Genomic DNA, 12,574 nt, shown 5'->3' with positions numbered 1-12,574 from the left:
ACGAGAATGTGTCAGCAGCTAGAAGAAATGGAATTAATACCCCGGGAACCACACGTACAGTCTAATCTGAAAGAGATCTTAAACATGTTTAAGCTTTCAAATGTTTAAAAGAAGGGTGTGGCAAGAACAGGATAGTATGAAAAAAAAACAGAGAATATCAAGAATTGAAAATATAATTATTGAAGTAAAAATCTCAATAATGAGTAAAATATCAGCTTTAAATTTACCTAGATGAGAGAATTGGAAGCCAGATCTGTAGTATAATGTATGCCGTAGAGGAGACTCAATAAATATTAATGTCCTGCCCTTTCCTTCCTCATCTCCCTTCATCCACTTTTCTTATTTTCAGCACATAATGAGATGAGAAGAATGAACTCCATTTTTAGTTTAATTTGACTCTGCCCATGTAAGTGAGAAATAGACTATATACTCTTTAATCTCTTTAATAATTGAGGCAAGGAAGAAAGATGTTGTAAAATACTGAGCTTATTAATCATTGTAGGAAATAATTTATCTGGCTATGACCTAGGAGCAGGTACACAAGATGGTAGTTTCTGTGGTAATTACAATGCATATATTTTGTCTGAGGACAGACAAAGAATGCAAGGAGTCTAATGCTTTTCAGATGAGATTTGAGACTAAATCAAAAGTTGCTAGTTTTGTTAGAAGGTATAATTGAATTAAAAAATGTGTGGTGTGGGTATTGACTTTACTTTTTGTTCAAAATTCTGTTACGTAAGTGATAAATTAGTGGCAACAGGTAAACAAATGTTCTCATGTTTAGAAATTTATTTTTTATTTCAAAACTTTTCATTAATGTTTCCCATAGTTTGTGAATCAGAGATTTCCCAAGAAGCTGATGACATGGCAATGGAAAAAGAGAAATATGTTGATGAACTGAGAAAAGCATTGGTGTCAGGAGCAGGACCAACTGACGCATACAAGTTTAATTTTTCTAAAGAGTCTTGTCATTTCTCCTTTGAGAAAAACCTGAAAGATGTTTCAGTAAGTAAAACTTTCCATAATGTTATAAGTAATAAAATGTCAGAGCACTTATTGAGGAATTATTTAAGTAACTAGCATATTATTACCCCAATCCCTCAGAAATAAAAGTTTGAAAAGTACCTGGTTTCCAGATTGGAAAAATGCTTGGAAGTTACAGTCATTAAATGTTTTATATTAATGAATTGTGAAAAATAATTATTGGAAAATGTATTTAGTTTTTAATGCTTTAAAAATAAGTGTCCTAGAGATAATTACGTGAGTGAGCAGTTCTGAAAAGTGGGGTCAGCGGTTTTAGACCATTGAGACAAGGTTTAATGAGTAAGATTGGGGAAATACTGATTTTAACAAAAAAAAAATATGTTTACCTTTGAATATTTAATAATTACGACTTATTTTCTACTTTATTAGAATGTATTTGAAATTACAAAATGATATAGTTAAGTGTAGTAAGACATACAGTTAGGAGTTAAGGTATTTTATTTATATTATCAAACTTAGAAGTATTAAAATAGGGAGAAATAACTTTGAACCCGAGCTTTCCAAAACTTGCATGCTTTACAGACAAGGATATCTGCTAATTGTCCTACACCAGTTCAGCTCAAGGTGGGTCGTTTGTTTATTGAAAGTATCATACTTACTGTTTGTATATTTTACCCAAGCTTATGGGATAATTAGAGATTGAATTACTTGCTTTTTGCTAGTGGTTTATCAATCAGATATGAGATCTATAGTAGAAGAAAGGAAGGGAAAGCTTTACTACATTAAGTTTAGAGACAGTATTGACAATTTGTGCGGAACTAAATTGAGTTAAAAAATTCTTTAAAAAAATTAATTCAGAATGATTAAAGAGATTTCACCAATTAGAGAAACATTTGAAGCAACAGATGGAATCATTCTTTTCAAATATATGTTATCCTATAGAGAATAATACAGAGAGACTGGTTTCAATAATTATTTGTATTTAGAAGATACACACTTTTTCTGCTTAGCTGCCAATTTGTGTGTTTCAATATGCTGAGGTCCTTAAAATGATAATTTAAAATGGGTTAAGTAAGGTTTGAACTGGCTGCTAAAATTTTGTTATTTATTGCAGTGTTCCTTCCTATGGCCCAAGCACGATCAAATGATGTTAAATACTACAGAACTGCCAACTGTTTCTTCTGATATTTTGAAGCAGATCATTGTCAAATTAGGAGTAATGCCACTTACCTTTTAACGAGCATTTGCATGTAACGACTAACGTTAATTTCGTGCAGCCAGTTTCTGGTTATTATCTGTTTTGTGTACACTGGTGGATAACAAATTCCAAGTTTGTGAGGTACCCTTGGAATCGCTGAAAGGCTTTTGGTATCTTTGACATGGTGAAAGGGAGATTTGGTACAATCGGCCTGGATAGGGTACTTGCTACGCTTGGCAATACATCTGATTTAGTGCTTTTGTGAAGAGAGAACTTTAAGTCCTCATGATTTATGTCTTTCACAACTGGCTTGGCATATACCCGCATCAAAAACTGTGACAATAATCCTGAAAGATATCTTGCTTACCACTCTGAAATTAGTCAACTTTATCAGAGTGAGAGCCTTGATCCACTACCTTTTCAACAGGTTTTCTCAAGAAATGGAAACAGAATAAGAGATTCCCAGTAACGTAGGAGAGTGTTGGTTCCCTAAAGGATATGTCCTAAAGCACTACACTGCAGTTTAGATAGCTGCCTCCTTATTTATTCGTTTATTAATTTGCTTTTGAGAAAGGCTACTCTCAGAACAGTTTGATAAGGAGGAGTTTATTCATGACTTGGCTTACTTGAGAGATATTTTGAGATCTTTGAATGAAGTAAAGCTTTCAGTTTGGGTTGCTGCCGTCATCCTTATGGATGCGGATAAAAATCACAAGTTCATTGGGCCAAATTGCCGTGGGAAACTTCCAGTGCTTCAGGATGTCCTTCTGCAAGTTGAATTTTAGAGTGACAATATCTTGTAAATTCATCTGCTGGTAACAGTATGTACACAATTGGAAAGATGGCAGAATACTTTTTAAGGCTAATTGTACTTTGGATGACCTAAAAATTTAAAAGGGCTTTGTAATCCTTTTCTTGATGACACAGATATCTAATTGTTGCCAAAAATGACCTCCTACACTTAGAAGAAAAGAAAAGAATGAACATGGATTCAACTCCAAAAGTTGTAGTGAATTCTGTTGTTTGTTGACATAAGGTTACTCTCCCATGGCCAAGCATATTCCATGTGTTCTAAGTACTTTTGCTACCAGATTTGTGCCTCTGAGAGTCAGGGTTTTTAGGCATTTGTTACCATCGATTCAAGAAGTTTTATGTGTCTAATTCTGTGTTGGAGATCACTGCATAATTTGAACATCTTGGACATTCAAGTCATACAAGACATCTGAAATTTCTATTTGTATTAAATTTTTTTTTGCCTATTTTTTTTTAAAGGAAGTAACTACTAATTTTTGTATTCAAAAAGACTGGATGTTTTGGAAATATTATCTTGTGTTTTGTCAGAGTGGAAGAATTGTCAATTTCCAAAGCAATGGAGTAGTTAAAATATATAGTGTGTATGTTGATGTTTATATACATTTTTTTGGAGGCAGTGGTTCCATAATTTTCATGAGATTGCTTTTGAGCTCCTAACACCCAAAATTTTATTTATGCTATAATTGGCTTTTATTTATAAATAAATAGATGGTTTTATTTTAACTTAATTCCCATTGAAATGCATGCTGAATGGTCAGCTAGACACTAACTCTTTTTCTCCGTACAGTACATGCCTCTGGCACCCCTCCTGCCTCATCACCAGTGCTCTTCAGTTGGCAGTAGATTGTTCTGGATGAAAGCATACTCTAGTGCAAGTGTTTAGAACTCATTGTCTCTTCACTCTAAGTACTATCGCCCACTCAGGAGATTATTCTGTACTTTGTGTTACTGTTTTCCCTCTGCCTTTCAAAGTCGTACTGACTTGCAATATATACTTTGTCTTGCAAATAGTACATCTTAATTAATAATGTCTTCCTCTTCCTTTTTTGCTTTCATAACTTGCTCTCTTTCTTCAGAAAAAAATTTCATTTATGAGCCACAAAAGAAGACCTAATTATTTTTGATAAGAATAACCTTAGACTTATCATTTAGCTTGCTCCTACCTCTGTTTTTTTATCTGTAAAGTTTTAAAGTGATTTCTTGGATTCATTCCACATCATCTAACATACTGTAGTTTTATATTTCTAAAAATAGTCTTAATGAAAGAAAACCATGAAGCTTGAAGGAAAATTAAACATGATACGTACACACACACACACACACACACACACACAAGAATTGGCTGTAGGCCTCTATTAGAATCATAGTAAAGTCTATTTGTATTTCCTTTCCCTTCATCTCCCCTGCACCCACCACTGGATATTGGCTTGGGATACAGTTTAGGCTGAAAATTTGATGACTTGAATAACATGGAGGTTTGTTTTTCTCTGATGTAAAAATCCAAATAGGCAGTCTCGGGTTGATATGATGGCTTTATGATGTTGGAGGCCCAGGCTTGTATAATCAGTGCTGTTTTGCCATTTTTAACAGGTGATTTTTATCACCTTGTCCAAGATGGCTGCTCTCGCTTCACTGTTATGTTCACCTTTCAGGCAACAGGACTGAGTTAAAGAGAAAATAAAGAGCATGTGCGTTTTCTTTAAGGCCATCACCCTGAAATTGCATGCGTTACTTTTGCTCACATCCCATTGTCCAGAAGTAAGTCACACAGCTTCACCTAGCTGCAAGGGAATCTGTGAGCTGTGATCTTCAGCTGTGTCCTCTGCCCAGATTTCCATTACTGTATAAAAAGGGGAGGGTGGATGTTGAGGGACAAGCAGCAATAGCTGTATGTTAACATTTAGGAGAAATTGAAGCATCATTCAGAAGAGTTACTTTTATTGTTACAGGACTATTTCTCTAGTATTTTCATTACAAATAATTGTTTCAATCATATTTTAGTTTAAAAAATGTTACAACATATAATAAGATGCAGACTAGTTTGTATCTTACTATATGTTGCAACTATTTTTTTAAAATGGAAAATGCATTCTAAGTTCAAACAGCCTCCCTACATTTATTTAACTTACATTTTTCAGATATATAAAAATGAGGTAAAGTAAGTTAGCCGAAAGCAGCCAAAATTGTTTTTAAAAACAGCAATCCAGAATCCTATATTATTGCCATGTGTCCCTGTGGTTTGGAGGACTTTGAATTCAAATGGGTATTTCCAGATGAAATATCGGAATTGGAGCATTTATTATGGTACTCTGCCAAAGACTTTGTCAGAAATAATAATGACTTTCAGGTTTGTGGGAGTATGGGTTGAAATGTGTTGTTTGGATCCCTGAAAACGAAATCGTAGTATTCTTCATTTCCGTGATAAAAATGTTTGTATACATCTGCCATTTTTATTTGAAACACTTTATAATTTCCTGTCCTTTTTGGAATGTGGGAACTAAATCAGTAATGTAAGTGGTGCAGAAATCCTGCTCAAAGTATGTTTTTTCTAGTTAAGCCATAGAAGAGACATTGGAATTATCATTTTTAAAAAATTATTAATTTTTAGTTATACTTTTTTGTCTTTGAGAACTCATTTTCTTTTTCTTGCTTTGTATTGCTTTGCTTTAAGATGTTTTCTTCTTTTATGAGAAATGTTTCAAAATCATTATATTTTAATTTTCTCAGTTACACCAGGATTGTTCCAGAAGGAACCAACTTACAATAAAAACATAAGTAGAAAATAGCATGTAAAATCTATGCCCTAAAAGGACTTGTGAGGGTTCATAATATTAATATTTGCTTATCACTTTTCAGTTCTCTCCTTTAACATGTACTCTCGTTTCCTCATGTGGACTTGGCACTGTTGCTGTTTGTATGTGAGGAAACGTATGCTACAAGCAGAAGCAAGTTCCTGGGGAAAGCAGAGCTAGTAGGTTAGGTAGGGCAGAATCCAGGCCTCTGGCTTGTGAATCCTAAATCAGTTTTTAAAAAACTTGTTATTGTTTAGGTATAATGTACATATAATAAAATGCACCTTTGTTAAATGTACAGTTTTCATCACTCCAGACAGTTCCTTCATGCCTCTTTGCAGGCTGTCCTCAATTAGCCTCTTTTCTTCCCAATCCTGCTCACCCTCCAGGCCCCAGGCAACCACCAAGCTACTTTCTGTCACTGTAGATCATAATCTAGCTTTACTTGTTCCAGAATTTCACATAAATTGAACCATACAGTATGTGCTCTTGCATGTAACTTTATTTGCATAGTATAATGTTTTTGAGATTCATTATCATGTGGTGTGTATCAGCAGTTCATTCCTTTTGATTGCTGCGTAGTATTCCCTTGTATGGTTATAACCACTTTGCTTTTGGATGGATTTGTGGGTGGTTTCCAGTTGTGGGCTACTGTGAATAAAGCAGCTGTATACATTCATGTATAAATCTTTTTGTGGGTATGTTTTTTTTTTTAACAGCTTTATTGAGATATAATGTGCATATAGAAAGTGTACAGTCTGATAAATTTTAAAATGTGTCCATACCCATGAAACTGTCACCACAATCAAAATATTGAACAAATCCTCACTCCCCCGCTCAATTGTTTTGTATGCCTTTGTAATCCTCCCCTCCCACCTCTCCCTGTCTCCCCACTCAGTCTCCAGAGAACCACTGATCAGCTTTGTGTCACTAGATTATTTTACATTTTCTAGAATTTTATATAAATATAATTCTATGGTAGGTACATTTTCTTTTGGTCTGGCCTCTTTCACTCAGCATAATTATTTTGAGATTTCTCCAGGATGTTGTGTGATTCATTAATTTCTTTCTTACTGCTAAGTAGTATTTCATTTTATGGATATATCCCAATTTATTTATGCTTTCACCTGTTGATGGACATGTGGTTTCTTTCTAGTTTTGGACTATAAGACATAAAGCTATCATGAATATCTGTATACAAATGTTTGTATGGAAGTATGTTTTCTTTTTCTCGATGAGGAGAAGAATAGTTGGGTTAAAAAGTGGGTGAATGTTTAATTTTTTGAGAAGCTAATAAACAGTTTTCCATAGTGGCTGTGCTATTTTACTTTCCCATCAGTGATATTTGAGAATTTCAGTCCCTCCACATCTTCACCAACACTTATTATGGTCATATTTTTTATTTTAGACATTCTAATGTGGGTGTGTGATAGCATCTTAGTGTATTTTAAATTTGCATTTCTCTAATGTCTGGTTATGTTATTTGCCATCAGTATATTTTCATTAGTGACATGTTTGTTTGGACTACATATTTTTTTAGCATTTTTTTTTTTTGTTGAGTTGCTTGTTTTCTTATTGTGTTTTGAAGAGTTCTTTATGTATTCTGCATACTAGTTCCTTAAAAGATATCTGATTTTGGAATACTTTATTCCTGTTTGTGGTAGAAGTGGAGAAATTCTTAATTTTGAGGAAGTCAGATTTTTTTCTTTTATGGATCATGCTTTTGTTGTCATATCTAATAAATTTTTGCCTAACCTAAGGTCAGAGACTTTCTCCTAAGTTCTCATGTATGAGTTTTATAGTTATAGTTTTTACATTTAGAGTCAGTGATATATTTTAAGTTAATTTTTGTATATATGGTGTGAGGTAGAGATTGAGGTTCATTTTTTTGCATATGAGTATTCAGTTGTTCTAGCACCATTTGTTGAATTCTCCACTGAATTTTCTTCACTTTGTCAAAAATCACTTGTCCATATATGTATAGGTATATACCTGGACTCTGTTCTACTCCACTCATCTGTTTATTTATCTCTGTGCCAACCCTAAACTGTCTTGATTACTTAGGTTTATGGTAAATCTTGAATTCAGGTAGTATAAGTCTTTCAACCTTGTCTTTTTTCAAAATTGTTTGGAATATTCTATATACTTCAAATTTTCTTATGAGATTTAGAATCAATTTCTACAAATAAGTCTGCTGAAATCTTGATTGGGAATGCATTGAATCTACAGAATTGACATCTTAACAATACATTGAATTGCTTTTGCGTCTTTATTAAAAATCATTGCTGTACTTGTGTGGATTTACTTCTGGACTCTGTGTTCTGTTTCATGAATCTATGTGTCCATCCCTCCACCAGCACCACACTGTCTTAATTACTATAGCTACATTGTAATCCTTAAAATTGGGTTATGTAATTCCTCCAACTTTACTCTTTTTTTTAATGTTGTTCTGGGTAATTTAGTTACTTTGCCTTTGGAAATACATTTTAAAATCACCTTTACTCTATTTACAAAAAACTCAAGTGAGTTTTCTGCCTATGGACACAGTATGTCTACATTTTTAGGTTTTCTTTAGTATCTTTCATCACCATTTGGTAGTTTTTAGCATACAGATCCTGTACATTTTGTTAGATTTATTTCTAGTTATTTCAGTCTTCTTGGAGCTATTATAAATTTGAGTTTCCAATTGTTCATTATTAGTATTTAAAAATACAGTTTATTTTTTTGTGTTGATTTTATATTCTCCAGCCTTACTAAATTCCCTTATTTGTTCTAGGTTGTTTATTTTATTTTATTTTGTTTTGGTAGATTCCTTGGGATCCTTTATGTAGACAATAATGTTATCTGCAAATAGGTGCAATTTTATTCTTCCTTTCCAGTTTTTATGCCTTTTACATCCTCTACTTGCCTTATTTCACTGGCTAGGACATGAAACTACTGTGTTGAACTGTAGTGGTAAGAACAGAAATCCTTGCCTTATTTCCCATTTTAGGGGGAAAACTTTCCGTCTTTTACCAGTTAGTATGATGTTATCTGTAGCTTATTTTGTATATACTCTTTATCAGGTTACAGAAGTTCCCTTCTGTTCCTAGTTTGCTGATTGGTTTTATTATGGATAGGTATTGAATTGTCTTAAATGCTTTTTCTACATCAATTGATGTGGTCATATGAGTTTTCTTCTTCAGAGTGTTAATATGGTGGATTACAAAATTTGAGCTTTTGCCTTACATTTCTGCAATACACCCTGCTTGGTCATGGTGTATGTCTTTGGTAGTGGGGAGAAGAGTGCCACCTGATTGGTGCAGGGTGAGAATGGATGATAAGTCTCTTCCCACAAATTCCATGGCTGCAGCACCAAGTTGGGAGAGGAAAAGACTTCACCTCGTTAGTTCAGGGTGAGGATGGTGGACCAAGATCTACCTAGAGTCTCCTCTCTGTGATACTAGATGGGGATCAAGGTGGGGATGAGTGTAGCTTCTTCTGAGTTCTTTCTGTGGACTGAGATGGCAGGGAAGGGTTCTAGGCAAAAGGCTTTTGTCTTTCATGGCTACCCTTTTCTACTTCTTTTGGCCGGATAGAGGTGGCTTTACTTTTTGTTTGTTTATTTGCACCCAATAGTGTTTTGTGTTCTCTAATGTCCAGTCTGCAAATATAAAAGACAACAAAACAAAACAAAACCAATCAGGGAACTCTTTGCCAAGTCATTCCTCAAGTTCCAAGGTCCCTAGTAAATCTGCTTTCTTTTCTTCACCTTAGAGAATCTTTTCATCATTGCTTTAAGTATCTTTTCAAGGTTTTTGGTTGTAAAGTGAAAATAATAGGATGTAATGAACTATTGCCATTTTGTCTAGAATCAGAATTCTGAGTTATCTTTTAAAGTGATTTATATATTTTTTAAAAGTCTTTTATATTTACTCAGAAAGTTACCTCTTGCAGAGCAATTCATTCTTTTACATAGATCTAGATTTCCATGTAATAGTATTTACCATTTGTCAGTAGGACTTTATTTAATGTGTTTTTTCATGCATTCAGAATTCATTGTGATGAATTCTGTCAGGTTTTGTGTATGTGCAGCAGTCTGTGTTTCACCTTTCTTTTTAAAAGATATTTTCACTGGGTATAAAATTCTAAGTTGATGATTTTTCCTTTCGGTACTTTAAAAATGTTACTCTACTGTCTTCTGGCTAGTCAACTGCCATTCTTATTGTTTCTATCTAAGCAATGTGCCTTTTTTCTCCAGACGCTTCTAAGATTTTTCTCTTTATCATTTCCTATAAGCAATTTGATTATGATGTGCTTTGGTGTAGTTTTCTTTCTTTATGAGCTTCTTTGATCTGTTAGTTCATATCTTTAGTTAATTTTGGCGAAATTTTGGTCATTATTTGAATAGTTTTTCTGTTTCCCTTCCTCCTTGTTTGGAGACTCCAATTACGTGTATATTATGTTGCTTGAATTTATCCCAAAGCTCACTGATCCTCTTTTCTTTCTTTTCTGTTTTTCTTCCTGTTTATAATTTTGAATAGTTTCCATTGCTCTGTCTTCATATTCACCAGTTGTTTCTTCTGCTCCCAACTTGGTGTTGCAGTCATGGAATTTGTGGGAAGAGACTTATCCATTCTCACCCTGCACTGCTGCTAATTCATTCAGTTTATTTTTCATCTCAGACATTGTGGTTTTCATGCAAGTTTGATTTGCATCTTTTTAGTATCTTCCATTAACTCTTCTTACCATGTTCAGTCTTTCTTTTACATTCTTGAATGTAAGGAATAGGATTATAGTAACTTTTAATGACGTTGCCTACAAATTCTGTAATCTGTATTATTTTGGGGTAGGTTTTGATAGATTTTTCTGCTCATTATATATTTTTCTTTTTTGTTGCATGCCTGTTAATCTTTGATTGGATGCCAAGCATTGTAAATCTTCTGGTTTGGTGTTGTTTATTTTTGTATTTCTATAAACCTGTGCTTTGTTTTGGGACACAGGTAAGTTACTTGCAAACAATGTCATCCTTAGGGTCTTGCTTCTAAAGCTATGTTGAAGAGGATCAGAACACTTATTTTAGGTCTAATTTTACACCACTATTGAGGTAAAACACTTCTGAGTCCCTTACCTGATACCCATTGTTTCTACCAAGGGTAGTAAAATAAAGGATTTTACAATTATGTGTGGCATTTCAGCTTTGTGTTTCAATTACAGTATCTTGTCTTTGGCTTCTTAAGTTAGATTGCATGTTGTGGTAATCTATCTCTTAGATTTGTTGCTTATTTTGCCCTTGCAGAAACTTTTAAAATTTGAGATGATTTTTCTTCCCTGGGTAAGATGGCATAGTCAGTCTTCTGGATATCATTCCTTCATCCTTGCACTTAAGACATTAAGGTTCAGCAAGAAAATTATCAGGACAGTTGAGTCAAAAGTTGTGATAATCTTCATTATTTAGTGACTTGTTTTGAATTTGGCTTTTCTTTTGATTCTCATAACTCTTCAGTTTTAATTAAAAGTAAGCCATATAGTCATTAAGTTATCATTTAAAATTAATCTTTTGAGGATAAAGTACTCAAGGTGATTCTAGGCCTTTGAAATTCTCATTTCAGAATTTTTAATTTTCAAAATATTTTTAGGCACCTCCATTCTTAATCCTGTTTCAGATTATTGCACAGAAAAAATGTTAAAATTAGTGATACTCTGACAAATTAATTCTTTGAAGTTATATAAAGACCTACAGTCTTCTTCATCAATTTAATTATGTTCAGCTATTTCTTTTCCTAAATAGACACTTTTTTATTTCTGAAAGAAAACCATTTATTATGAAATTCAGTCAAGAATCAGATTTTCATTTACTAGTATGATCATGAAGTTATAAGTAAATAACCAATTGAGAAAATCAATAGAATGTAAAATATTTTAGGAACATCAGAAATCAGATGGTGATGATGATGATGGCACATACAAACTAATTGTTAATTAAGTCGATATTAAGGCTCAGTTTTTTTTTTTTTTTTGGAAGATTGGCCCTGAGCTGACATCTGTTGCCAATCTTTTTTTTTTTCTTCTTCTTCTTTTCCCCAAAGCCCCCCGGGACGTAGTTGTATATCCTACTTGTGAGTGCCTCTGGTTGTGCTATGTGAGGTGCTTCCTCAGCATGGCCTGATGAGTGGTGCCCTGTCTGCGCCCAGGATCTGAAACAGTGAACCCTGGGCTGCTGAAGCGGAGTGCGGAAACTTAGCCACTTGGCCACGGGGTTTTTTTTTGCATGAATGCAGAATAGAAATCTTCACTCTTGGTAAATAAATCACAAGTAGTATAATAATTAGACTGTGTAGGATATCTCAATGGTTAAGTTTGGAAGAGGTGCAATGTAGTATAGCTGTGTGTACCTCCTCAAAAAATTATTGAATTTAGGAATTTACAGAGGGAGAAATATTGTTCAAATGACGTTAAAACTATTATACATTTTTGAATGACTATACTTTTATAATTTAAAATATCCCTACTGTAACAGTTTATAGCCCTGAGAATCCTACTGCACATCTGTAGCCCATTCTGGACGTGTTGTTGTCCCACTGCCTAGTAGTGATGAACACTTAGCCTGACTACCTGATCTGAATCTCAGCCCTGCAGCTTACTAGGTGTGAGACTGTGGGCAGCTTATTCAATTGTTTATCCTCTGTTTCTTTTTCATAATTTGGAAATAATGCTAATACCTGACTCAGGGTGATTATAAGGATTTAATGAATTAGCGTATGGTGGGTGTGTGCATGTGTGTGTATACGTTTTCTAGAACAGTTCT

The 12,574-nt window shown here is 33.9% G+C and overlaps 1 protein-coding gene across 9 annotated transcripts in view; it reads left to right on the top strand.

Annotated features, from left to right (window-relative positions):
* The window catches only part of XRCC4 (X-ray repair cross complementing 4), a 235,263-nt gene that overhangs the window by 22,750 nt on the left and 199,939 nt on the right, over positions 1-12,574 (top strand). For all 9 annotated transcript variants that reach the window (XM_008539125.2, XM_008539098.2, XM_008539089.2 and 6 more), the window contains one exon: positions 830-1,005. In XM_008539125.2, coding sequence (XP_008537347.2) covers positions 830-1,005 — 176 coding nt within the window. The remainder of the gene's footprint in view (positions 1-829; positions 1,006-12,574) is intronic.

Source organism: Equus przewalskii, chromosome 13 (assembly GCF_037783145.1).
Source record: "Equus przewalskii isolate Varuska chromosome 13, EquPr2, whole genome shotgun sequence".
Lineage (NCBI taxonomy): Eukaryota > Metazoa > Chordata > Mammalia > Perissodactyla > Equidae > Equus > Equus przewalskii.
The sequence above is the reverse complement of the archived record's forward strand: the minus strand, read 5'-3'. Positions and strand labels throughout refer to the sequence as shown.